Genomic DNA, 24,280 nt, shown 5'->3' with positions numbered 1-24,280 from the left:
ATTCTGACCCAACTCTGACCTGGGCACATCAAACACAACTCACATCTGCTTCACTTCGGCCAAAAAAACAAACAAACAGCCCGGCCAGCCTTTCAAGGAAGGTACCCACAGTTTTGACCACGCACTACAACAAACACCCCGTTCCATTTATTTTCTCTTCTTGTTTACCAACCGTCATGTCCACCCTCCACCCCCAAACCTCGGAAAGTTGGCGCCCTTACCGTCCCAATTACGGCCATCCAACCACCGGACATGTCCACGAGATGCATCCATATCCTTACCGTCGCTATTCACAACACGAGGAAGCTGGCCTGGTGCCGCAGCTGGGACCGAGAACAGGCAGCATACCAAGTATGAAAAGCACCAATGGTGGCTACCACTCCGCATCACCACCTCCTCCCATGAACAACAACACCAAGAATCCATCACCACCTCCCATGGCAACAAACCCAATGTCAGTCCCCTCGCCGCCACCACTAGCAGCACCCACACCAGCCCTGTACCGTCACACCACCGACAACGCCTCGTCGGCATCCACACAGATGCAGCAGCAGTATCACCATCGTGGGCCCAGCAACGCAGCCACTCTGGCCTCGTCGGCGCCCACGATGGCATACCCAGACACGGCGGCGCTGCGCACCATCCCGGAGCACGACGTCGACTCGGACTCGGACGCCGCGTCCCGCAGCAGCTCCCGTCGTCGCTGCTGCTGCTGTTGCTACCCTTGCGCCTGCCTCAGCGACCCGCCCATGTGGCTCAGGCGGCTGTGGGAGTATGTCGTTCTCAACCGCTGTCTGGTGTACGGGCTCATTGCTTTTGTGGTGTGCAGTGTCGTGTTTGGCATCGTGTTTGGCGTCGTCATTCCCAACGTGGCCGCGGCTGGCGGTGGTGGGGAGCTGAGGTGAGTTTATTACTCTGCTCGAGGCCGGGGTTGGGACATGGTCTTTGGGCTTACTGATCAAGCGCCCTGTCGAGTAGCACCGGGACACTGCCTACGGCGGCTGCAACGCCGACGAGCACGACAGAGTCAAGCACGAGCAGTACTACTACATCTACGACTAGCTCTGCGACACCACTGCCTGTGAGTATTTCTTTCAGGGCTCTCCGGGAACCATCACCAGCCATATAAGGCCAAAAAGCTGTCTTGTTGCCCGCTAGTTGTTATGCCTCCTGTCACATGTCCATCTCATTTTCATGTCTGCTATAAGACCTCGACATCCCTCTTTGTTTGGAGAAGACGCTTCTTTCGAGATCATACACATCGACCCATACCGTCTCCCATGAATCAACCACAAAAAGGAGCAAGACAAGCTAACAGGTTTACCTCCACAGACAAACCTTCCTCAACAATGCCAACCCTCGCGGCACACGACCCCAGTCTCGTGGATGGGCATCGCCGGCGCGACGGGCGGCTGGTCCTTTTCCTTCTCCTCCGCCGAGTCCCCAGCCGAGTGCTGCCTGCACTGCTTCACCCAGGTCGACGGCTGCAACGGCTGGCAGTTCACGCCCGGCTCCGCCACCTCGTGCACCGTAATCGAGGGCTGGGAGGGCCAGAAGAACGGCGACTGGGACAGGGAGACGTGCCCGGACGGCATCGCCGGGGTCCAGTTCAGGAAGCAAGGACAGGGCGTCAGGGAGGGGAGCGCGGGCGGCGCGGGGCCCTGTGGCAAGGTCTCGGGTTCGCAGTGAATTTCCCGTGGAGGGGTTCGTTCTGATGGTTTTGTTGCTTGCTGTCTTTGCCTCCCACAAGATTGAATGTCGAGCAATCGGCTTCCATGGTGGGTCAGTATCGGGGTATTGACGGGCACGTTTGCGAAACTTGTTCAGTAGACTGACTTTAAATCACATGATACCAAAGGTAACTAACCAGGTCTGCGAGTATGTTTCGGTGCGCTTTTTTAGATTCTAAAAGATCAGATTCAAGCTCTGCTCCAATTTGTGCGTACAAGTCTCTACAGTTGACCTTGTCGTTGACCTTGTCGAAGATTTGCTAGCTAGGCTTCAAAATGTCCCTGTCACCAAGAAGACATATTATGTCCAGGAGCAATAGCCAGTAAGCAAAACTCTTTGTTAGTCAATCACATTTGGTTGCAAAAGGAGACATGACAGCACATGAATGAAGAATGATCCATCTTATTCTATACGAACTCCAGACCAATCAGATAGTCGTGAAACCTCATCAAATCAACACATAACTAAATATCTAAGCAAAAGACTTGGCCTCGCCGTCCTTGAGCTTTCCAGCGTCAACGAGCCTCTTGACCTCGCCTTGCCAGACAGCCTTGATCTCGTCCGCGACGGTAAGCCCATTGAGCTTACCAGCCAGCGCAGCGATCTCGTCGGCGTCAATCTTGGCCTGGACCAAGTCGACATCACCCAGCACGGCGTCAACCTGTGCCGGCGATGCGTCTCCGCTGGCAAAGTAGTTTGCGTCCTTGACCGAACCCTTGAGCACACGCTTGTTCTTCTTGACGGCGTTCTTGGCCGCCTCCTTGGCCTTCTTGCCAGCCTCGCGGTCAGCCTTGGCCTTTTCCTCTGCATCCTTGGCCGCCTTCTCCTCGGCCTCCTTCTTCAACCGTGCGTCCTCGATGGCCTTCTTCTCGGCGGCCTCCTTGTCTGCCTTCTTCTTGTTCTTGGCGGCGTTGGCCTCTTGCCTGAACCGCTTGATGCGCTCGTCGCCGGCCGAGGCGTCGTCGAGCAGCTTACGCAGACGGGCGTTGTCCTCGACCTTCTTCTTCTTGCGGGCGTTGGCGTTCTTCCTCTCCATTTGACGCTTCTGGTCACGGTTCTCGTTGTCATCGGGCACATCCTCGTCCAGGTACTCGAACGACCGCCAGCTGTCAAAGTTGTACCAAAAGTTGTAGAACTCCTCGACCTGCTCCTTGCTGGCATCCTCGCCACCAAACTGCGGCACGGGGTGCGTCTTGCTGAAGCGGGCCTCGGCCTTGAAGACGTTGCCCCAGAGCTTGTAGTAGTTGCCCTTTTGCAGCTGCTTCTTGGTCGGCGGCTCGACGTCGGCCTTCTCGTCGACCGAGTCGAACTGGCGACGCTTGACGGGGTCCAGCAGCACCTCGGTGGCCTTCTGAATGCACTTGAAGAAGTTGTCATCGTCGACACGACCGGCGGCGGCCTTCTTGTCGGGGTGGTGCTTGAGAACCTTCTTGCGGTGGGCGCGCTTGATCTGGTCCTCGGACGCCTTGAAGCGGTACTTGGACAGACCGAGAACTTGGTAGTGGTCTTGGTTCTGTTGCGTTCAGTCAGTACCAGCTCAGGCCTACATAGTTGGTTGATGCGGCGACAAATGTACTGACCTTCCAGTCCTTGGCGTCCCGCTGGAACATCATGGGGTCTTCGGGCTCGCTGATCTCGCCATCATCCTCATCCTCGACCTTCTTGGCACGCTCCTGAGCCTGGATCCTATCGTCCTCAGAGAAGGTGCGCTTGTGCCTGGAGCGGCGGGCGTGTGCAAGGAAATGCGGGCCAACGGGCTCAATGCTGCGCTCGGTGGCTTTGGTGAGCTTGCCCAGCGGCTTAAAGTCCTTTTCGGCGCTCCACCCAGAGGTGAGCGCGGGGAGGGGCTTCTTGACTATTGTAGCGGTAGCCATTTTGCCTTCACTAACAAGATTGGTGATATCCTGCTTGGAGGGGTTTGATGCTTTTCTTCGTCAATGAAACAAATGCTGTCTAAATTTCAGCGGGGTGCCTTTCATTTTTTTCCCTTGGGGTTCGGTGCTCCAACTTTTTTTTCTGGCCTGAAAATTCCCACCCTGCAAGGGAGCCCCTGTCACGGTTGGCGGCGGCCCCACTCTACAAATTATCGTCCAATCATCTGACGATAAGGTTGGCCCAAGTATCACGCTTCCGTGATCTAGAATAATCGGAAGGTAGGAGGTTTTGCGATTCCAAAGATTCGACCATTTTCGACCAGCCTTGCAAATCACCAATCGCTCCATCTTTGCAAAACGCTCACTACACACTATTCCCTAGCCATGACGACTGCTCTCGCCGCGTATCGCCAACTGCTACGCGCAGCCGGAGTTGCCTTCAGGGGTCAGTCGAACAGCTCGCTTTCTGCTAGCAACCTACAAACTTGACCTGGTTGTTGGTGCGCATCAACTAACCGACGCTCTCCCTATAGGAGATGAACGAGTCCTCACTGCAGCCAGGCAGCAAATAGCTGGCCAATTCCGCCAAAACGCATCACTACCTTCGGACGAGCGCGAAAAGGCTGTCAAGAAAGCCGAGGAGGTTGCATCTTTCTTGAAACAAAATGTGGTCCAAGGCAGGAGGACCGATGATGGATCGTACAGTTAGTGCACCTGAGTACCATATGTGCTATTTCGATTACTGACCCTTGGACCGCGAAACAGAGCTACAGATACACGAGGAGACCGAACGCGGAGACAACGACACCATAAGGCTGGGAAACAAGAACATCAAGATCGACGGCAAGACCTGCAAGGACACCTAGGAATAGCGTTTTCCGAGATACATTCCGGGGCGAGAAGATCGATGTGGTTCAGCTTAGATCTGCGGCACACTGTACATTATGATACTGTCCCATGATACCCATGTATAAATGACTGTACAACCATTGCCTAGTGATTGAAGGTTGACCTTGTTTGATTTTTCCCCATAATATTTAGCCCCCTAACGCCAGATGCCATGCCGAGTTTGTTTTTGAACATTTTCGGAATACTAGAATGTAAAACAATATCTAGTTCCCTGCCAGACTTGCATATTGCACGTCTTCGGCCCCGGGAGGAGCAGCCACAGGTGCACCATCATCTGCTCCTGCAACACCAGCATAATCATCATCGCCACCGCCCTCGCCATGACGACCTCCTCGCCCACCAGCACCCCCTCTTGAGCCTCTGCTGGAAGCCCGAGTGAAGGCGCTCCTGCCATCCCTCAACATCTCTAACCTCTCCTCCCTGTTCATGGTGCCAACCGCCTTGGGCTTACCCCAGTGTACCCTGAGCGGACATCCTGCAATGACCGCGCGACCCTTGCACTCCATGGCCGCATTCTCGGCCGCTTCACGCGTTTCGTAGTTGACAAACGCGCAGTGTGACATGTGTGAGCAGACCAAAGACTTGATCTTCCCAAAAGTCTTGAAATGATCGCGGACCTTGTGTTCCGGCAAATCGTCTTCGACGCCGGTGACGAACAGTGAGGTGACTGTCTTGTCATCCGGCGGGAGCCAATCCTTCTCGGTCGGGGGGAGTTGTGCCGCGCTTGGAAATGCTCCACGTCGCCCTCCTCGGCCGCGCCCACCACGAGAGCCACCACCGCCTCGACCAGTGTACGCTTCAGCCGCACGGGAATCCCGCGTTCGTATCGGGCCTGGGCCACCAATGCCCGCTCCAACAGCCGGGTCACCTCCAGCCCTGCTTGGTCCTCCGCGTCCCGAAACTAGGTTCCCGTCCTCATCTACACCCCTCCCTTTCCTGAAATAAGGTTTGCTCTGCGCAAGCCTACGCAGAAGTTCCCGCGCTTTGTCGTCTGTTTTCTCATACTCCTCAACTCCCGCCTTGCCGTCCTCGATGGCTTTTTCGTTGTTCTGCGCAAAGAATTCTCGGTTGATCTCACTCTGCGGGCCAGGCGCGACCATCTTGAGCGCGGCGTCTCTGACCACGATCGGCAGGCCAAATGATAAGTCGAGCATGCAACCTTGGCAGCAGTTCTTCAGGCGCGCGCATGTGAGGCAGATGTTGGTGCGCTTCTTGCGGCCGTGAGCGCGGTCGGCCGACCAGCTAAAGACGGTAAATGGACGCGTGCACAGCTTGCACTCTGCGCCATAGTCTTCCTTCATCATCTTGACATATGGGTTCTCCGGTAGACAGGACTCGCAGACGGAAGGGAAATCGGTCGATTCCCAACCAGAACGGTTTAGATCTTGTTTTATCTGTGGAGGCATCGTAGCTTGTTTTGTATTGTTGCGGTCGCTGCAGATATCGATGAGTCTTGTTTCGATGGCGAAGGCCTTCTGTAGTCCTTGATGAGGCTGGCAGCTCTGGACGCGAACGCTCGTGGTCGCGACGGAGAAGTTTGGGAATCGTCTGATGCGCTTCGCCAATGGTGGAGACGATGAACCAAGACTTGGATGTGCTGCTATTGTGTAATACAGGGGGCGAAGATCTATGATTATGTAATCTTACTTGGATCACTCAAGCTTGTACCTGTGGGTCATGTCGGGGGCTATCAACTTGCCTTATTGGTCAAAGCTAGCGACTGCGGGAAAAGGTACAATTTGCTATGGGAGGTTACAAATTGCAGGAATCATACCCAGAGTCGCGCGCTGGCTCCAGCAGACGCCAGATCACATGATTCAAGCACATTCTTAAGTGGTAGGTACCCACCTACACCGCAGAAAGGATCTGACGGCTTGCCAGAAGCTTGGCAAAGGGCAGGCTAACTGAGGTTCCCCACCGCCACGAATTTTTCAAGCAGTGATGCAGGTACCGCGAACTGGTCCATCACAGCTACAGCTCTAGGAAAGTACATATTGTAGCTGCCCCTCGTATGTTCTTACAGAGGCGCACAAACCTACCAGAAATACAATACTGAAAATACCGGTGAACCTGCAGGAAAGCCATCAATCACGTAAATTACCAAGTAATAAGAGTTGGAGAAGGGCAGTGGGTTCCTGGAATCTGGAGGCAAAACTGAGAGGCGAGAATACATTTTGCGAGTTGTCGTAGTCGTATTCGTACAACAGGAGAAAAAAAAATCTCTTACTTAAATGAGAGACAATAGACTCACCCACCAACCCACATAGGTAAAGTACCCATGTTCGATCTACCTGCAAAGCCAAGCCAGCACCGTAGTAGTAAAAGGGTCGTCCGGTAATTTCGTGCTCCCCGTCCCCTATCTGGGAACTCCACTTGTTCTGAATTATCATCTAAAAAAGCTGCATGTGATTACCCTACGTGTTCGTCTTCTTCAACCCATCCCTCCTTCTCTCTGCTTCTTTCTCGAACGTACTTCACACACCTTAACTTGTTCTTAATTCAACATCTGTTGTCCGTTGACATTCCAACCACACCCACGGTCCTTTACAACCAAAAGTCCTCAACGACAATACCCCCACCTTACACCGCAAAAATGGGCGCTCCTAAGCAAGGACTCGAGAAGGAGGACAAGAAGCGTGATGCCGAGTTCAACAAGGCACTCCACGGCCAGTCTGCTTTGGCTGCTGGTGGTATCGCTGCCATGTTCTCCAAGGACAAGGAAGCCAAGAAGCTTGCTGTAGATGAATACTTCAAGCACTTTGACAACAAGACTGCTGCAAACGAGACTCCTGAGGAGCGTGCTGTAAGTTGTCCTCTACAGACCGCTATTACCGTGCATGTTCTCTTCGCCTAACAATTGCAAAACAGGCCAGGCAAAAGGAGTACGCCACCCTGACGAGGCACTACTACAACCTTGCAACGGACATCTACGAGTACGGCTGGGGCCAGTCCTTCCACTTCTGTCGCTTTTCGCACAACGAGTCGTTCTACCAGGCCATTGCCCGCCATGAGCACTACCTGGCGCACCAGATTGGTATCAAGGAGGGCATGACTGTTCTCGATGTCGGCTGCGGTGTTGGTGGACCGGCCCGCGAGATCGCCAAGTTCACCGGTTGCAACGTCGTCGGTCTGAACAACAACGACTACCAAATCGACCGCGCTACACACTATGCTAAGCAGGAGAAGCTTGACAGCCAGCTCCAGTTCGTCAAGGGTGACTTCATGGTATGTTAGGCGAGGTTTCCCCCCTGGCCAATCCCCTGTATTCCTACGGCCCTTACTCACCGCCATATACCCCGCAGCAAATGTCCTTCCCCGACGAGTCGTTTGATGCAGTCTACGCCATCGAGGCCACAGTGCACGCCCCCAAGCTGGAGGGTGTCTACAGCGAGATCTTCCGCGTGCTCAAGCCTGGTGGCACCTTCGGTGTGTACGAGTGGCTTATGACTGATGATTATGATAACGACAACCTTCACCACCGCGACATTCGCCTCAAGATTGAGCTTGGCAACGGTATTTCCAACATGGTTCCCATCAGCGAAGGTGAGGCTGCCATGAGGGCGGCCGGCTTCGAGATCATCAAGACCGACGACCTCGCACAAAAGGGAGATGAGCTGCCCTGGTACTGGCCTTTGGCTGGTGATCTCAAGTACCTCCAGTCCTACTTTGATCTGTTCACAGTGCTGCGCATGACCAAGTGGGCCAGGACTTGCCTGCACGGTATGGCAGGTGTGCTTGAGGCTGTCGGTGTTGCTCCCGCTGGCACCAAGAAGACCGCCGACGCACTGGCAACTGGCGGTGATGCTCTTGTCGCTGGTGCCAAGGAGAACATCTTCACCCCCATGTACCTGATGGTCGGACGCAAGCCCATGAACTGAGCGGACGTTTGCGGTGCGGTTCAGGACGGGATTGGTATTCTTTGAACCGGATGGGCGGTCGTGCTGAACCCATTCTGGACTACTTTTTTGGGAAAACTAATGAGGATGATATTATTGATAGTAGTAGCACTTAGCGGAGCAGAGCTTCGACCTTTCGTAATAGCAGAGGACCTGCGGAATAACAATGATTTGGACGTCTTGGTTAAAAATCGTCTACGCTAGCAATGGCGCCGATAATGCTTTTGGGTCTGCGTATCAGAGTGTTTTAGTGCAATATCCGTACTCGGGCGGGCCAATTCCGGCTGTCGCCTGATAACGACGTGGCTACCATTCATGTTAGCGATATGGAAGTTGGCTCCTGGAAAGCAATCTCCACTCCATCTCAATCACCACACACCCACTTTTTGCTCGTGGAATCAATTGAATTCTGCATCCATGGATGCCAGTCTCATTTATCGGATCAAATGACAGCATCGCCTTCTAGAAGATATTATCTGTATGCAGTACAGTGTTGGAGTGCGAGGCTTGAAAATCTACACCACTGCTACTGTAGTCCTGGTAGAAAATGTTGCGGACCCTGACCCTTGCAGCGATTGGCAGAACATCTGTGACGCTAGTCCCATTTAGGCTTAGTTCTCAGCCAGTCCCAACAAGTCCAACTCAACTGGCTCAGGTACATGCAGGTAAAGGCATTAAGACATCAGCACGGACGGAAGTAAACGGGCAGCTCCACGCCGCAGCTCCGACTCGCGAGATCGAAAAAAAAATTGCCTCGACATTTTGCTGGTTGAGCTTCCATCAAACACCACAAGCCCACGACTCGATCAAGCAATCTCGACGCTCGTCCAGCCCCTCAATTGACTGAGTTCAGTACCCGCCGGGCAGTCGATTGATCTTTTTTTGACATCTTTGACTTTTTCTCTCACAACCCAGCCGCCCACGAAAATGTCCCGCTACCTGCGACCGGCAGTCCGTATGGCTGCTACGGCGGCCCGCGCCCCGGCACTCAGATCCTCGACTGGCACGTCGTCATTAATAGGCTCGCAAAGGGCTGCTGCCTTCCGCCCGGCAGTCTCGATGCAGCAGAGGTGGGCGTCGTCGGGAACCAAGGAGTACACAGTCCGTGAGGCGCTCAACGAGGCGCTCGTCGAGGAGCTTGAGGCCAACGACAAGGTCTTTGTCATGGGAGAGGAGGTCGCTCAGTACAATGGTGCATACAAGGTCACCAAGGGCCTGCTTGATAGGTTCGGTGAGCGCAGGATCATCGATACCCCCATCACTGAGATGGGTTTCACTGGTTTGGCCGTTGGTGCTGCCCTCAGTGGTCTGCACCCTGTCGTAAGCAGAGCCCCTAACCTACCCTCTGTCTGTTGATGCGGGAGCACGCGCAGCGCAAACAAGTCGTTATGTCCAGCAAGCTCACTAAAGCCAATGCATCAAACCGCAGTGCGAGTTCATGACGTACAACTTCGCCATGCAGTCCATCGACCACATCGTCAACTCGGCCGCCAAGACCCTCTACATGTCCGGTGGTATCCAGCCCTGCAACATCACCTTCCGTGGCCCCAACGGTTTCGCTTCCGGTGTCGGTGCTCAGCACTCTCAGGACTACAGCGCTTGGTACGGAAGCATCCCTGGTCTCAAGGTCGTCTCCCCGTGGTCGGCCGAGGACGCCAAGGGTCTGCTTAAGGCTGCCATCCGCGACCCGAACCCCGTCGTCGTTCTCGAGAACGAGCTGATGTACGGCCAGAGCTTCCCCATGTCTGAGGCTGCGCAGAAGGACGACTTCGTCATCCCCTTCGGTAAGGCCAAGATCGAGCGCCAAGGCAAGGACCTGACCATCGTCACCCTTTCGCGCTGCGTTGGCCAGTCGCTTGTCGCCGCCGAGAACCTCAAGAAGAAGTACGGAGTCGAGGTTGAGGTTATCAACCTGAGGTCCATCAAGCCCCTCGACATCAACGCCATCGTCCAGTCGGTCAAGAAGACCCACCGCCTCATGTCGGTTGAGTCTGGCTTCCCGGCCTTTGGTGTCGGTTCCGAGATCCTGGCCCTGACTATGGAGTACGCCTTTGACTACCTTGACGCCCCGGCCCAGCGTGTCACTGGTGCCGACGTGCCCACTCCTTATGCCCAGAAGCTCGAGGAGATGAGCTTCCCCACCGAGCAGATCATTGAGGAGCACGCTGCCAAGATGCTGAAGCTGTAAATGGTGAGGCACTTGGTGTTTGGGGATGAAGAAGGCAGACCTGATGTACGAATAATCCAATAACTTTAACCGAACAAAGCAAACGGCCGCGTACGTGTTTTTTTCTGCCGAGGGGAAAGAAAATCTAGCAAAGCTTTTTAGCAGTCAACTTCCTGATACAATTTTTTCTTTTTTCTGTCTTGTTCTTTAGGGGAAACTTATAGACACGCATTTTGCCCTTTGCATGGCGGGCTTGGCCATGTTTGTATTCTAAAAACGCACTACCGGGCAGGCGGTGTTTCCATGTCAAGTCCAGTCTTCTAGAGCGTCTTTCTGCTAATTTGCGTACCATGGCTTTTCATGCTGGACCTGGACCTCCAAGCGTCGTCTTATGTTTGAGCAGCTCATCGGACGAGTTGACGGGCAAGGTCGTATCTTGTGGGACGAAAACAGGACGAGCTGAATGGATGTGTCTCTTTCACTCAGAATGAACAAACAACCTGCCTTTGATGTTTAGCCGCAATCATAGGTAATGGTCATCCTGGACAATCCACAGACGAAAGGACCGGGTCCAGTCAAAGCTATACTGCCCCTGCACTTTATAATATTTGCGGAAAGAAATTACATCGTTTTCATCATTGACAATTGACAGGTACAATAGATTACAAAAGTTTTACAGCAAGCAAGGCGAAGGAGTGACCCCTGTAGGCCCAGCGCCTCGACCTTTTCTTTGTTTTTTCTTCTTTCTCCTTCCTTAGAAGATACCAAACCCGCCCAGGTTCAAGAACCCAGCCCGGGGCCTGTCGCCACCGAACCCAAACGGCGTGCTGATGAAGGGCGTGTGGATGTGGTTGATGCGCGGCCTGCCGTCGTCGCGGCCGTCATCCCAATACCTGTCACCGTTGGCCCTCTCGTCCCGGTACCGACCGCGGCCTCCCTCGTCCCGCCAGTCGCGTCCGTTGACGGTGATGGACGGGTCGCCAGAGCCTCCAAAGCCGAATCCACCCGTGCCTATGTTGATGGAGACGTTGGAGTAGTCGCGGACGCGCGAGGAGGATGCGTTTTGGTAGTCTGCGTCGCTGGAATAGTACTGTTGCTGCTGCTGTCTTTGCGAGCCGGCACGAGGTCTGCTCTGCGGCTGGGGCTCGCTCGGCTGGCGTCTCCTCGTGCCCTGGAACGGACCCTGCGGCATCCTGGGGGAGGTGCGCGTCTGCGGTGCGTCCCTGGGCGGCGTGGGCGGGCGCTGCTGTTGCTGGGATCGTGATTTTGTTGTGTGGGCGGCCGCGCCGTCGCTTGAAAAGTAGTAGCTCGGAAACGCGGACGCGACGGGTTCCTGCCGGCCGCTGGCGTAGCGGGAGGACGACTTGTTGAAGTTGTTCCTGTACTGGCCGCGAGCGGCCGCGTTCTCGTCGTCCGAGTAGTCCTGCGGCGGCGTCGGTGGTGCGCGCGGCTGCTGGGCTGCTGATGGTGCCGGCGGCGCGGGTGGGCGGGGGAAGGGGGATTGGCCCTTGCGGACGGAGAGGGCTCTGTTTTGCCTATCCATTGTGCATGTGTGTGTGGGTTTGTGTATATGAACGAGGGGGTATGTATCGCACTGGTGGCGCTCCTTTGGGGTGTGATGACGAATGTAATTTTTCTTTGATTCTGGATTGTTAAGAGGGCAGAAATATAGGTAGATATCTTATACAATCAATTTGTTATTATATATAACCTTGACTTTTACAGATAGGTACTTGCCAAAGGTAAAGGAAGCTTCTACAAAGAACTAATATTGGAAATGGTCCCAGGTTGAGCAGAGTTGTGCTTTTTTGTAACAATGGGAATCAACACAAGTCACATGAGTTCAAAACACCAGAAAATGCCATCAGGAAAAGGAGAGACTGCGAATCGGCCCATGGATCTGGAAATATTGGCAATGCGTCGGTCGCAGTGTCGTCGGAATCGAACGATGCTCAACGGGGGTTTGACGATTTGCGTTTCAGTATTGCCGGGGAAGTGGCGTGTTTTCTTTGATATTTTTCCTTCACCTTGCCGGGGGGGTTGCGCGGGTGGAACGTGTGTGGTCTGGAAAGAATTTTGGCGATCCAGAAGGACGGGCGTCAAGGTTGGGTAATACTCTCTTGTGGAATGCAAAGGATCAAAAATTTCCCTTCGCTACCAAGGCCGCTGCACGTTTCGCGACCGAACCATCCAGCCAACAACAGGTTATGTCTGGATCGGGAGTCGATCTGGAAGTAAAAGGTTGCATGTGAGAAAGGCTGAGCTGTCAATGCTGCACCGGCAGCTTCCAGTGCATGCAGAGCTTTCTTGGGCAGGGGTGTGGGGCATTAGGCTAACGCTGGGCGGAGCTACTAATTTCGTTCCTGAACATTGATTTCTTGACGGCCAAGACGACATACTGAACTGGATGGAGCTTTTTTCCGGTCACTCGACCAACCGTGTTCTCTTTTGTGTAGAACCTCTTGATACGCGCTGGCTGGCTTTGATTGCTGGAGCCGCTCTGTATCAATTTGCGACATCAATCTGCCAAAACCGTAACCATACCATGTGGTCTAGGTTCGTCTCAGTCACCAGAGAATCTCTCTCAGCTGCGTCGTTCACAATGAGCAGCGCGATCGACCCTACTAGCCAAACGCATCGCATATTGCATCATTGTAACCAAGCGGTATCATTTATCAAGATGTGTTTTGGTGGTGACAGATTGTACAAATATACAGATACTTTTTTCCGACTATAGACATATAAACACTAACTGTTTCATCACCTTCTTCCACTACCGTCGTCGTCGTGGGGTGCGATCCTCGAGGATGATTGAGTTATATCTTTTTGCACCATGATCCCATTCGGTGGTATCTCACTCTCCACTTCACTTCCTTTCCTTTCAAACTCCCCGTTCCCGCCGTTGGACGTATAACTCGACACCCTGTACATGACGCCTCGTACGTCGGGCCGAAGATCGGCGTCGGGCGGGCTCTGCAAAGACACCGCCGCCGCTCGGTCGTCGTCATGACCGTGCAGCCTTTCGTCGATCCCGCTGCTGGCGCTGCTGATTCGCGCATTGATGCTGCCGACCACGCCGGTCTTGCCGTCAAAGAGCTCGTGCCGCGACGAGATGGTCGTCGACCGCGGCTTGGTTCGAGTTTCTGCTGGCTTTTGGCTCGGATACATGGCGCCCCCGCCGATAGTGAGCGGTGCGCCGTTGGCCGATCCCAGGTTCTGCAGATTGGAACGGTCCGAGTCTTGGTCGTCGGAGCTGCCAAAGATGCTGCGCTTGATGCCGCACTTGCGGCCGAAATACTGCAGGGAGGGGCGCATGGTCGGCAGGCAGGCGGAGATTATGCCGGCCGACACCTCGATGGCCGTCCAGCCCACCGTCGGTGCTAGGGTGTATGTCGGATCCTGGTTGCTGTAGGTGAAGAGGACCGTGGTACGGTAGCTTGATGCAAAGACGACGCTGGAGGTGGTTTGTTAGTTTTTGAACCGTTCTGGTTTGCGTTTGAAACTAGCTCTCGCAGAAGAGTGCCCAATCAAACTTACAAGAAACCTAACCCAAAGGCAAACGTCAAGCCAATCTTGTCTATCCGCCGCAGCTGCAGATTCCAGATCTGAGTAAAGGGGATGACCAAGATGGCGATGTCGGTCAAGATGGTGGAGGCGGCGTTGGCGATCCAGGTGGCGACCTGGTTGATGCAGTGGCCGGGGATATCCGGGTACCACAGCTTGTTGACGGGGACGCAGATGAAAATGAAGATGAACATGATGGTGAAGCCCCAGCAGACGACCAAGATGCCAATGCCGATGCAGATGCGCCGGATGAGGCTGGTCTGGAAGATACGAATGTACATGAGCAGGAGGCTGAGCTTTGTCCAGACTGCGGGTTGGTGAATGTTATGACACGGAACGTCAGCGGTTCTGCTGCTTTGGAAAAGACGTTTCCTTCGAGGCAAACCTACCAAGGTTCCACGCATAAAAGATCTCAGCCACCACGAGCCACTTGGCCATCATGACGATGTTGTTCATGGGCACCTTGTCGGCGTGGAGACCCATGCCGTTGCTGTACATGGCAAACGCGAAGCCGACGACCATGAAGTTCCACACCATGCTAAACATGATGGTGTAGTCGTCCCACCAGAGCCGTTGGCTTTTGATGCGCCGGCTGAGCAGGCGCAGCCCGACCGATACCAGGGCCAGCAGATTCACCGTGACCTCGACGGCCACGATCCAGGGCTGAATGGTCTCCCGGTGGAAGCCCGGCAAACCCGGGAGCTTGGATGGGCTTTCCGCCATGCCAGGGCGAGGATTTCTTTTCTTTTCTTTTTTTTCTTTTTCTGTCTTTTTAACTGATGTATCGTGACTCAGTTTGGTCTCTGGTCTCGACACCGGTCTTGCGTTTGTATACCGCAGCTTCCTTGCCAGGGGATCAGAGCTGAAAGAGTAATCCTATATTCCATCGGTGATAACGATCTCTCCATGGGCCCTGAGCCCTCGCAACACGAGAATGAGGGGTGATTCAAGGATGGAGAAGGGTCTTGGGTTATTGCAACTGGACGTGGGTGACGGCGTCTCTTCTAGCTCTTGGACAGATAAAAAAACCTTTTTTTACTAGCTTGTCAAGGAGTTAAGATTGCCAAGAGGCACGGGTCGCATCTTGATATACCGGTAGAATGTATATTTGCATGTCTCTTTCCATCCAATTGACCAACTCTGATTGGCCAGTTTCTTGTCTGACAGGTCTTTGGCATTGCTTGTCAACATCCTACCCCCTAGACTAGACCGGTAGCCCAATCCCCGGCTCCGATTTTAGTGTCGGATAGGTACAAACCGGTGGGCTTGGGGACTAGGAGCTAGACCAAAACTAGATCTTAGCCCAGGCGAGCTTATAGGTTACCCTCGAAATTCTTACCCGGAATCTCTTCTCCGAGCGAAGTTAGCCTCGGTGAGGGCCCCTCCCATCGTACGGTAAAAACAACAAACCATTAATAATCTTTGAGCTACGTTGCGCCACTTGACACTGGATCAACCAAGCACAGCCATTGTACAATACCTTGTTTTTGTTGTTGTTGTTTTAGGTGGGGTGAAATGACGGGCGCTTACAGTGAGACATGTTCTTTGCGCATATATACAAACAAACCAGACGCCACTCGGGATCGGGTCGCGGGGAGTTGCTGTCGAGCACTCGTGACTCTTTTTTTAAGAAACAAAAACCAGCTACCGGTACTGTGGTTATGGCTTCCAGACCGAGCCATATTCAAGCCACTGGGCCCCTTTTGCTCAGGTGTTGCTCGGCCTTGTCCTTGTCACTCACGCCTGCTCGAGATTTTATGCGTTTAATATTGACGATTTTGGCAATGCTCTGAACTCAGGGGAAATACAATTTTGACATGTCTACATACTTTGAGGGGGGAATGTCCCAAGTGGAAGCTCAAAATAAAAAGAAAAAAAGCTCGCAGTCCGTCCAACGGGCATTGCATCCAGCGACGTCACAATGGTTAAGAATTTGTTGGTTGTACGAAACGTGGGGCATCACCGGATCCCGTCTTGATGTTCACCTTGCACAGGTAAATGCTGTCGCTTGCTGACTTTGCTGCCCCTCCCTACGATTGACGTCTGCTGCTACGGTCTGGGGGGGGGGTGGTTGTCAGCTCTCCTCGCCCACAAAATTACCTAACACGGAGATGGATTCTATGTTGACTGGGCTCCGATTCGCCAAGTCCCATGACAACAACTGGAGAAGGACATGCGTGAGGTGAGCACAGCGGGGTGGTGGGTGTGGATTGTTTGTCTGTTCAATTGCTTTCATCGGGTCAGTCTGGAGAGACAAGTTTACGATCCTGCTTTTCCTTCATTCTCATTGTACATACAAGAACCCCAGCAAGAAAAAAAAGAAGAAGAAAAAATAACAAGGCAAACTTCCCTCGGCAAAAAAGATACAGCAAAGCAAAACAAATGGCGGCGCAAACCACCATCAAAGTCCCACACCTGGGCGGCGTCACAGCCGGCTACCGGCTCTCGGAGCAGCCGAGCAGCAACAAGCCGGTGCTGGTGCTCGTCAACTCGATGTGCACGACGTCGTCGCTGTTCGACGCGCAGTTTGCCAGCAGGGCGCTCACCGACGCCGTCACGCTGCTGGCGGTCGAGCCGCTCGCCCACGGCGCCACGCGCTGCGACGCCGGCGGCCACTACACGTACTGGGACTCGGCCGTCGTGGCGCTCCAGGTCATGGACGGGCTCGGCGTGCGCGAGGCGTTTGCTCTGGGCACGAGCCAGGGAGGGTGGATTGTTGTTCGCATGGCGCTGCTGGCGCCGGAGAGGGTATGTTGGTTTTTTTGGGTTTAGACGTCAATTACTGCACGTCAACAAGTGACATGTCACGTATGGCAATCGAGATGGGGCACCGCTGACAAGACGGGCAAATGCACAAAAAAACAAAACCCACCAAAACAAAATAGATCCTCGGCCTCTTACCCCTAGGCACGTCGATGGACAGCGAGTCGGCATACTCCCGCTCCAAGGGCTGCTGGGACCCTCGCACAACCCTCGCCCCATTCCTGGAGGCGTGGTCGACGGCGGACAGCACGCCGGACTTTGTGGTGGACGAGGCGTGGTGCACGGCGGTGGGCAGCCTGGGGTTCTCGGGGGCGGTGGGGGCCGAGACGCTGCAGTTCTGGAGCGACACGCTGCGGTCCGTGTACCGCGGCGACGGCGGGCGGCGGATGCTCAAGATGGCGCTGGTCAACCTGGTGGAGCGCGACGGCTTGCTGTGGCGCCTGCGCGACGTCGTCTGCCCCGTGTACTGGCTGCAGGGCACCAGGGACGTCGTGTTCGGCGTCGAGCTGTGCGCGGAGCACCTGCGGCTGTTTGCCAACGCGGCCGAGAGGGACCTGGTGCTCGTCGAGGGCGGTGGGCACTATCTCAACGCCACCAGCCCCGACGAGGTGGAGGCTGCCGTGCTCAGGATGGTTGCCAAGTATGCTGTCGGTCGTGGGCGCAAGGCCAACATTTGAGGGGGATGTTGTCATCTGTAGAGTTACTGCAACCACATCACGTACGTGTACTTCAGGTTAACTTGTTTTGGCTTTCTGTGTTTCCAGCATCGATCACTTGTTGAAGGGTATTCCACCACCACTTTCACTGCCACTTTGAGATGAGACAAATATTTAATTAAAACAAGTAAATAAATGGCTAAAGATTAGTATGCTCTGCGTCCGTTGCAAGGACGCCCACCAAGCTGCTAGACCCGCTAGCCGTACTCCATGGATGGAAAGACTTACCTCTCGACCTGGCCATATCCAGCGGCAATCACTGCCGTCTCCCGATGGCCCTGATTCCACTCTTTGCATCAGCAGGCACGCAATCACCAATATTCCACCCCTCGCCACGCACGGGAGCAGGACGAGGAGGCGGACCACTAAACTTTGGCGTCCTGTTCTCGCAGACCACGCAAGGACCCCCCTCGCCCTCCGCCTCTTCTGCACCCGGCTGCATGGCATCGTGCACGGTCGCCGCCAGACTGCCCTCCTCGGGCGCCTCGAGCCCCGCGTTCCCGTCGGGGATCGGGTCCCGAGGCGGAAAGTTGGCAGCCAGCGCGGCGAGGACGCCGTTGCGCGCGTGCTTGTGCGCCATGACGCGGTCCCGGGCGGCAAAGTCGGACTGGAGGAACTGCGCCGCCAGGTCCGGGTCGCGGGCCAGGGACGGGTGGAAGGTGAAGGGGGAGTCGGCGGGTTGGAGGTTCTCTGGCAGCGAGAGGGAAGACATGGTTTGGAGGGGTTTTTGTGGGTATATTTTCCTGGTGGTTAGCCAAACATGAGTCGAGGGTGAATACTTACCTGGGATGGTTGGGTGTACACTGGGCTTCCGAGTGTGACACCTTGGATGGTGTCTCGGAGGGAAGATCTGTGTCATTGGGCTTTTTCAGTTGATCTATTTATCTGAAATCACCATGGCTGTAGCCATTCACAGTAATTATACATTCATTGTCTAGCTTTTGTTCCTTTGTGCGTCTGAAGCATTGTTCTTATTGACAAAGACGGGTTGGGCTATTTCTTGCTACTGTAGACATGCCGACAAAGAAACTCCGCGGCACTTGTCATGTTTGAACAATGACAAAAAGATCACCATGCACGTCATTTACCAGCGATCAGGATCTACAATAGCCAAAGCAACAATTCGGCATCTATTCTATTCTAGTTCTAGTTCTATATTTTATCTTTTCTTTCCTAGTCTAGCCTAGTAGCTACACGGCGGAAACTAGGTGTTTCAAACCCGCATCTACACTTTAGCCGGACCATGATCGGATGTGCTATCCAGAAGCCGAGCCCCTGCATGACGAATCGTATTATTAGGATTAAGTACACGGCAGCATCTCTCATGGAATCTTCCGCACGTAAAAGGATAATGTCCACAGAAGACCACGAAGCCATGAGATGCCATGTCCACAACAATGCAGTATGGTGGCCATTTCGAACTTGGTCTAGACCATGGCTTCTCTTTTCCCTCGGGGAGACTCAGCCTCTCTGAACAAGTACATTTTCAATATTGACATCCTATATGAAGGAGGTCATGAGGGACTTCAGCCGGTAGCGAATCAGTTAAAAAGTTCACGATATCAGCAACTGTGAAAGGCCAGACACATGTATTTCCATATGTATATTACCCACTTGCTCTTGATGCTTTTGCTATGAATGAGACAGGCATGCCCGAGCCTACGATCCACCTTGACTATCAAGTTGACGTTATCCGACTCAGCCCAACCACACATTGTACACATCACTCCACCTCATGCCCTTTGTGCAGTTCACCAACCGGGAGGTTTACAAACATCAATTTCCGCTTCGCCGTTGCCTCGACCGCCAGCGCCAACGCGCCCTTGGAAATCTTCCTGTAGATGACGACGCCCAAGTCTCAGGGCTGGGTCGGCATCGCGTGGGGAGGCAGCATGACGTACAGCCCCCTGCTGGTGGCGTGGCCGTATCAGGACGGCGTCGTGGCCAGCAGTCGATTTTCCGCGTACCTATTTTCCATTGGAATCCATGGAAATAAATAATCTATTATACGCCGTATCCTCTGCTGTACTTTGTTAATGCATCTTTCCAAACTGGGGTGAATATTGCGTTAGCCGATGTTACGACCAGACAGTTGGGCCGGTACCAGAAAGGCCAGGTGGGGTCACACCCCTCCTGACGACAATCAACCAAGGATGGTACCGACCGACAGAAAGAGGATTACATATGGAAAGGGTCACGTGACCGCACGTGACCAGAGGAGGGTGCTATGACTGATAGGTGCCAAGAATCACATAGCACCCATAGCAAGTGATAGGAGTGATATGACCGCTCACCAACATATCCGACATAGCAAACATATCACTACCAGGGACAACGGACTATATAAAGCACGCTCATTACCGTGTAGATAGATTCGATTCTAGGATTGCTTAGCAGCAATCAAACTCTAGTTAACCTCAATACTTACTTGAGAACGATCATAACTTCACCCCCAGTCATTGAGAACCCCAGTTACCCAGTCAGACGCTCAGTTGCTTCAACCCACTGTACTTTACCCTAAGAACAGGTTACCCCGATACCTTGATCGTAACAGCCGAGATGAACCTTTTTCAAAACATATGTGTACGACCACAAAAGGCTTTTCCATTGTAAGTTGTCTAATGATTATAAGTTTTGTTTCTGAATATATTTTAACAAAACTGGTTTTATCCTGTACGGTCCGGAGATCAGTCTTGTTTATTAATCTACCATGAATGTGTTTTATCTGGTTTCTATTCTCTTTGCAAGTACATGCAGCGGAGAAGTTACTAATTTGGGATAGCTCAAAAAGACGATTCTGGTTTATAGTAGATTCAAGATTCGTTTGATTTTACAGATTATGAGGGATCCTGCCCAGTTCAAGCCTCTACAGAAATGAATTTCAAATCCCGTAACGTTAGTGAGAGTTTGATGGATGTATAAAACATGTACTTTATAACATCCCATTTCAATTCATCAGTAGATGATTATCACCAGCCAAACAGTAGTCTAGCTACCCAGCCGGTCAGCTTTCCAAAAAAAGGGCTAAAAGTGAATAGTCAAGACGCCATCGTACGATCTTTCAGGCCATGTTTCCAGCGCGATCATTCGACAGCAGGCCATCCACGTTGTTGACCAGCCAACCAGCCGCCTCGACATCAACGTCCAGGGACGACGACGAACGCGACGCCAACCAAAGCCGCCACGACTCCCAGGAGAGCCAGCCGCGGTGCCAGGTCTGCGAGAGCGCCGTCTTCCTCTGCTCTCGGACAACGTCAGCCAGGAGGTCGTCGAGGCTGACGTAGTCGGCCGCCACGGTGTAGGTTCTGGTTGACATGGTGTAAGGGGAAGCAAGAGGAAACCCAGTGGCAGTACTCACTAGCTTGTCTGGCACGGTTGACCGTTGAGACTACTGAGAAACCGCTTGGTGCAATTTGGTGACGACTTTTCACTTGCCTTTGGTTCCCTGTAGGGGTTGGTTGTGGCCGGAAAAGGTTGAAACGACGGTGTTTGTGGATGAGTTTATATGAATTCATCTACACTGAAGGGCGCCCGATCAAAGAAGCAATAATGGACGGCAACACGGGCAGGAACATGGGATAAACAATGGCTAAAGGTCTTTTCCTACAAAGAATGAATGAGTTAATCGCACAGCTCTCATTGAAAGCTTCTTTGTCCCAGACTTTACAAACAATACAGTCTTTTTCAGGCAGTATCTCTATCTGGATTCCCTCAACTTCTTTTTACCGAGAAAGAAAATCAATGGACGACGCGACGACGAAACACAGAGAATACCACACCATCAGTGTGTACAGTGGTTCGCATGACAAGCCATACGCTATCTCCTCTCTGGAGACACAACTCAGTGCAGATTTGAAAATTCCTCATATCAGTAACCCTTTCCCTTTTTCCCCTCAGGTAGCTCAAAAGCCGTCGTTCTCTTCTCCATGGAGCCCTCTAGCCGAGGCCTCGTTGATTTCATCTTTCGACCTAATTTTGGTGCTACAACTCAAACATAACCAGACAATTACACCAGCAACATTACCCGAGCCGGCACCAAGCGTGAAAGCCATGGAATGTTTGCCCCGCCCCGGACCAAAAGAGTCCGTCTAGTAGCGCGGAAAAGCCCGCTCGTGCAGCGCCAGCTCGTACGCGCTCCGCTTCGAGTTGAGCTTGCGCGCCCGGTAGTCCAAGTCGCGGCCGGCCTCGTCGAGCTGCGCCGCCGTCATGTCCTTGAACTGCTCCAGGTAGCGGGCGCGGAGGCGGTACTCGTCGTAGTCGGCGCGCGGGGGCGACGACGATTGCAGGCGGCCGCTGTGGGCAGCACTGTCGTCGTCGTCCTGCCGCCGCCGCTGCATGATTTGGGCGGGAGACCGCAGCCGCATTCCGTGCTGGACGGACTGGTCGACGGCGATGTGGTGGACGCCTGTGGGGCACGGGACGGGGGCTTGTCGCAGCATCTGGTTGAGGCGGGTGTGGGCGTCCTCGTCGTTGTAGATTGCAATGTTGGACTCGATGTCAGTGGGCGTGTCGCTGGCGTAGCTGTCCGGGTCGTCGTCCTCGGAGCCTTCACGGTCGCCGCAGGTGGAACATGCTGCAGAAGAGGAGGCCATCGATGACGACGACGAGGAAGTTTTGATCATCACACGGTCTGCATGATTGCGTGCAAGTGGAAAAGTATCATTCTCATCCTCAACTTCGCTCTCGGTCGTATCCCCATCTTCCTTCTTGGGAACCGGAGATGACACCATAAATGTAGTTCGTACAAGGCGACGGCGCACGTGAATCAAAGGAATGTTCTCATTTTCGTCACTGTCAGACGAGGAATCTTTGCCATCGTCATCGACATCCTCGCTGTCCTCGTCATCCGACGAATCCTCTCTGCTGGACGTGGTTCTGTTGCTGTCGGATCCTGCATCGGCGTCGCCAGAGGAATTGCCACGCTCACTTTCAGCCTCAGACTCCGAGACATCGCCATGATTCAAGGGGCCTGTAAATGGATAGTGTCTAGCAATTTCTTGTCGCAAAAGTCGGAGATTCTCCTTCCGCTTCCGCTCCTCCTGGCGCAGCAAAGCAAGGGTGGGTGCCTGCGCGGAACTCTGGTCACTGGGAACCTCTGGCACGATGATTCCGTTCTCTTGTCCTGCTGCAGTGCCACTCTCGATCTTTGGAACTGCTTATGGGTGGCAAGGGTTAGATTCATGCTTTTTCTTTCTTTTTGTAGACTCGACTTGGCTTGGGATGCCACTGACCGATGCCTATATCAGTCCGAGCTCTGCGACTGCGAAGCTTGGCTGTAAGCCGTGAAGCCATCCGTCCGCCTGGAGATGGTGACTGATTGGTGGTGGCGGGATATGGTGGAGAGGGTGGTAGATGCATGCCATCGTCCCAGACGTTGGAATCTCGGCGGGTCAAAACTTGGTTGTTGCGAGAGAACAAAGGAACTGGCGAGGCCGACTCTGATTTGACACGAATGTCGTCTTTGGTCTCTTCCTCTGGAGTTCTTCAAGTCAGATCTTGCTCAGTCTGGCGTGGCAAGGTCCCATGTTCATCAGAAAGCAAGAATGACTTACTGATACCGATCGGCTGCAGCACTTGACGATATCCGTGATAAGCCCTGAGCCTCTTGCTTGAGTTGGGAGGTGCCGCTTCAAGCTCGTCGGCGCTTCGTTTATCTGGACCCTGAGCCTGGCTTCGCGTCCGCATCCTGTCGCCGCCGGCGGAAGGCATGCTGGACATGTGGATCGAGGTTCTTGTGAATGCAAGTAGTCAAGAGGAATTTGATATTGAACTGCAAGGCGCGAATAATTTGTTTGGAGAGGCGGATTTGATGATGCTTGCAAAGCTTGATTCTTCGTCCCCCAAGTTATTTGTCGGTGGATAAAGAAAAAGTCGGGACAGGATAAAGAAGTGAAGGCAAGATGAACAACGGCAAGGCAATTGGATTTGATGGTGGGGCATGCCGTTTGCCGTATTCTTTTCGCTGTTTGATCAGATCCTGCTCACTCCCGTCTCAGCAGGTAGCCGACCGGACTCGAAATAAATCTATACCTAGGTACTTTGCCACCCTAGACAGTAAAAAAAAAGCCAGAACCCCCAAAGATGCGCCAGACATATCATCAAGACTGAGCCTTCTCCGCGTCCCTCAACTCCTTCACTATCTCGGGATACGTCCCCTCCCACACCATGCCAGTCTCGCCAAACTTCTCCCCATCCATAAAGGCGCACTTTCTATACAGGCTGGCCCCCTCGTCCGACGCGGAGAGGCAGATGAACGGCCTGCCCTCGGCCTTGTTGGCCAGTATGTGCTCCATGAGCGTGTGGATGACCAGCTTGCCCAGCCCCTTGCGCTGGTGCTCCGGCAGGATGGCGATGTCGACAATGTGAAAGTACCAGCTGCCGTTGGCGATGACGCCACCCATGCCGACGATGGTCTCCTCCGAGGACGCCGACGTGTGCACAATGTGGCACCCGAACCAGGATCCCTTGATCGCCGCCTCGGCCTGTTGCGGGGTCACGGGAATGATGCCCGCTCTGGATCGTAGGTCCCGGTACACTGGGGCCGGCGGGAGACCGGTGCGGACGGCGTAGCCTGCAGGGATGCTCGGGATTGGGGCTAGGGTTTGTGACGTGTTTTCGGCCATTTTTTTCTTTCGGTTTGCTGGCCTTACTTTTTTGTTG

General features: G+C 53.7%; 12 protein-coding genes across 12 annotated transcripts; 5 read left to right on the top strand and 7 right to left on the bottom strand.

Annotated features, from left to right (window-relative positions):
* Positions 1–176: 176 nt before the first annotated feature.
* Positions 177–1,714, top strand: MGG_10564 (uncharacterized protein; the record flags this gene model as incomplete). The annotated part of the gene is made up of 3 exons (XM_003721339.1): positions 177–901; positions 964–1,081; positions 1,333–1,714. The coding sequence occupies 3 exons, from the start codon at positions 177–179 to the stop codon at positions 1,687–1,689; spliced, it is 1,200 nt and encodes a 399-aa protein (XP_003721387.1). The 3' UTR covers positions 1,690–1,714.
* A 336-nt stretch (positions 1,715–2,050) lies between these two features.
* Positions 2,051–3,739, bottom strand: MGG_10565 (zuotin). Its single transcript, XM_003721338.1, has 2 exons — positions 3,312–3,739; positions 2,051–3,244 (listed from the first exon to the last, which is right to left on the bottom strand). Exons 1-2 carry the CDS (start codon positions 3,603–3,605, stop codon positions 2,204–2,206), a joined length of 1,335 nt encoding a protein of 444 aa, XP_003721386.1. The 5' UTR covers positions 3,606–3,739; the 3' UTR covers positions 2,051–2,203.
* A 137-nt stretch (positions 3,740–3,876) lies between these two features.
* MGG_18057 (uncharacterized protein) lies at positions 3,877–6,105 on the top strand. Its single transcript, XM_003721337.1, has 3 exons — positions 3,877–4,050; positions 4,139–4,309; positions 4,371–6,105. The coding sequence occupies exons 1-3, from the start codon at positions 3,990–3,992 to the stop codon at positions 4,469–4,471; spliced, it is 333 nt and encodes a 110-aa protein (XP_003721385.1). The 5' UTR covers positions 3,877–3,989; the 3' UTR covers positions 4,472–6,105.
* Positions 6,106–6,851: 746 nt separating this feature from the next.
* MGG_10568 (sterol 24-C-methyltransferase) lies at positions 6,852–8,614 on the top strand. Its single transcript, XM_003721336.1, has 3 exons — positions 6,852–7,317; positions 7,383–7,739; positions 7,817–8,614. The coding sequence occupies exons 1-3, from the start codon at positions 7,108–7,110 to the stop codon at positions 8,390–8,392; spliced, it is 1,143 nt and encodes a 380-aa protein (XP_003721384.1). The 5' UTR covers positions 6,852–7,107; the 3' UTR covers positions 8,393–8,614.
* Positions 8,615–9,096: 482 nt separating this feature from the next.
* On the top strand, positions 9,097–11,247 carry MGG_10569 (pyruvate dehydrogenase E1 component subunit beta). Its single transcript, XM_003721335.1, has 2 exons — positions 9,097–9,730; positions 9,840–11,247. Exons 1-2 carry the CDS (start codon positions 9,338–9,340, stop codon positions 10,596–10,598), a joined length of 1,152 nt encoding a protein of 383 aa, XP_003721383.1. The 5' UTR covers positions 9,097–9,337; the 3' UTR covers positions 10,599–11,247.
* On the bottom strand, positions 11,098–12,381 carry MGG_10570 (uncharacterized protein). Its single transcript, XM_003721334.1, has one exon. The coding sequence runs from the start codon at positions 12,118–12,120 to the stop codon at positions 11,332–11,334; it is 789 nt and encodes a 262-aa protein (XP_003721382.1). The 5' UTR covers positions 12,121–12,381; the 3' UTR covers positions 11,098–11,331.
* Positions 12,382–13,239: 858 nt separating this feature from the next.
* MGG_10571 (uncharacterized protein) lies at positions 13,240–15,181 on the bottom strand. The gene is made up of 3 exons (XM_003721333.1): positions 14,531–15,181; positions 14,115–14,448; positions 13,240–14,031 (listed from the first exon to the last, which is right to left on the bottom strand). The coding sequence occupies exons 1-3, from the start codon at positions 14,862–14,864 to the stop codon at positions 13,338–13,340; spliced, it is 1,362 nt and encodes a 453-aa protein (XP_003721381.1). The 5' UTR covers positions 14,865–15,181; the 3' UTR covers positions 13,240–13,337.
* Positions 15,182–16,254: 1,073 nt separating this feature from the next.
* On the top strand, positions 16,255–17,772 carry MGG_10572 (hydrolase). The gene is made up of 2 exons (XM_003721332.1): positions 16,255–16,889; positions 17,027–17,772. Exons 1-2 carry the CDS (start codon positions 16,524–16,526, stop codon positions 17,579–17,581), a joined length of 921 nt encoding a protein of 306 aa, XP_003721380.1. The 5' UTR covers positions 16,255–16,523; the 3' UTR covers positions 17,582–17,772.
* Positions 17,773–17,876: 104 nt separating this feature from the next.
* MGG_18056 (uncharacterized protein) lies at positions 17,877–18,332 on the bottom strand (the record flags this gene model as incomplete). Its single annotated transcript, XM_003721331.1, has 1 exon — positions 17,877–18,332. One exon carries the CDS (start codon positions 18,330–18,332, stop codon positions 17,877–17,879), a length of 456 nt encoding a protein of 151 aa, XP_003721379.1.
* Positions 18,333–20,603: 2,271 nt separating this feature from the next.
* Positions 20,604–20,936, bottom strand: MGG_18055 (uncharacterized protein; the record flags this gene model as incomplete). The annotated part of the gene is made up of 1 exon (XM_003721330.1): positions 20,604–20,936. One exon carries the CDS (start codon positions 20,934–20,936, stop codon positions 20,682–20,684), a length of 255 nt encoding a protein of 84 aa, XP_003721378.1. The 3' UTR covers positions 20,604–20,681.
* Positions 20,937–21,708: 772 nt separating this feature from the next.
* MGG_10573 (uncharacterized protein) lies at positions 21,709–23,338 on the bottom strand (the record flags this gene model as incomplete). The annotated part of the gene is made up of 3 exons (XM_003721329.1): positions 21,709–22,772; positions 22,852–23,094; positions 23,173–23,338. 3 exons carry the CDS (start codon positions 23,336–23,338, stop codon positions 21,709–21,711), a joined length of 1,473 nt encoding a protein of 490 aa, XP_003721377.1.
* A 380-nt stretch (positions 23,339–23,718) lies between these two features.
* Positions 23,719–24,243, bottom strand: MGG_10574 (GNAT family N-acetyltransferase; the record flags this gene model as incomplete). The annotated part of the gene is made up of 1 exon (XM_003721328.1): positions 23,719–24,243. The coding sequence occupies one exon, from the start codon at positions 24,241–24,243 to the stop codon at positions 23,719–23,721; it is 525 nt and encodes a 174-aa protein (XP_003721376.1).
* Between the last annotated feature and the right edge of the window lie 37 nt (positions 24,244–24,280).

The sequence above is a fragment of the Pyricularia oryzae genome, chromosome 7 (genome assembly GCF_000002495.2).
Source record: "Pyricularia oryzae 70-15 chromosome 7, whole genome shotgun sequence".
Classification (NCBI taxonomy): Eukaryota; Fungi; Ascomycota; class Sordariomycetes; order Magnaporthales; family Pyriculariaceae; genus Pyricularia; species Pyricularia oryzae.
The sequence above is the reverse complement of the archived record's forward strand: the minus strand, read 5'-3'. Positions and strand labels throughout refer to the sequence as shown.

What these genes read in the sequence shown, in the direction of transcription:
- MGG_10565 (XM_003721338.1), bottom strand. Translation starts at nt 3,605, where the DNA reads ATGGCTACCGCTACAATAGTCAAGAAGCCCCTCCCCGCGCTCACCTCT. An exon ending in GGGACGCCAAGGACTGGAAG is followed by an intron (nt 3,245 to 3,311) that starts GTCAGTACATTT and finishes TGAACGCAACAG; the next exon opens with AACCAAGACCACTACCAAGT.
- MGG_10572 (XM_003721332.1), top strand. Translation starts at nt 16,524, where the DNA reads ATGGCGGCGCAAACCACCATCAAAGTCCCACACCTGGGCGGCGTCACA. An exon ending in CGCTGCTGGCGCCGGAGAGG is followed by an intron (nt 16,890 to 17,026) that starts GTATGTTGGTTT and finishes AAAACAAAATAG; the next exon opens with ATCCTCGGCCTCTTACCCCT.
- MGG_10570 (XM_003721334.1), bottom strand. Translation starts at nt 12,120, where the DNA reads ATGGATAGGCAAAACAGAGCCCTCTCCGTCCGCAAGGGCCAATCCCCC.
- MGG_10568 (XM_003721336.1), top strand. Translation starts at nt 7,108, where the DNA reads ATGGGCGCTCCTAAGCAAGGACTCGAGAAGGAGGACAAGAAGCGTGAT. An exon ending in AGACTCCTGAGGAGCGTGCT is followed by an intron (nt 7,318 to 7,382) that starts GTAAGTTGTCCT and finishes ATTGCAAAACAG; the next exon opens with GCCAGGCAAAAGGAGTACGC. An exon ending in TCGTCAAGGGTGACTTCATG is followed by an intron (nt 7,740 to 7,816) that starts GTATGTTAGGCG and finishes TATACCCCGCAG; the next exon opens with CAAATGTCCTTCCCCGACGA.
- MGG_10571 (XM_003721333.1), bottom strand. Translation starts at nt 14,864, where the DNA reads ATGGCGGAAAGCCCATCCAAGCTCCCGGGTTTGCCGGGCTTCCACCGG. An exon ending in CTTTTATGCGTGGAACCTTG is followed by an intron (nt 14,449 to 14,530) that starts GTAGGTTTGCCT and finishes ACCAACCCGCAG; the next exon opens with TCTGGACAAAGCTCAGCCTC. An exon ending in GCCTTTGGGTTAGGTTTCTT is followed by an intron (nt 14,032 to 14,114) that starts GTAAGTTTGATT and finishes AACCACCTCCAG; the next exon opens with CGTCGTCTTTGCATCAAGCT.
- MGG_18057 (XM_003721337.1), top strand. Translation starts at nt 3,990, where the DNA reads ATGACGACTGCTCTCGCCGCGTATCGCCAACTGCTACGCGCAGCCGGA. An exon ending in AGCCGGAGTTGCCTTCAGGG is followed by an intron (nt 4,051 to 4,138) that starts GTCAGTCGAACA and finishes CTCTCCCTATAG; the next exon opens with GAGATGAACGAGTCCTCACT. An exon ending in GACCGATGATGGATCGTACA is followed by an intron (nt 4,310 to 4,370) that starts GTTAGTGCACCT and finishes ACCGCGAAACAG; the next exon opens with AGCTACAGATACACGAGGAG.
- MGG_10569 (XM_003721335.1), top strand. Translation starts at nt 9,338, where the DNA reads ATGTCCCGCTACCTGCGACCGGCAGTCCGTATGGCTGCTACGGCGGCC. An exon ending in TCAGTGGTCTGCACCCTGTC is followed by an intron (nt 9,731 to 9,839) that starts GTAAGCAGAGCC and finishes ATCAAACCGCAG; the next exon opens with TGCGAGTTCATGACGTACAA.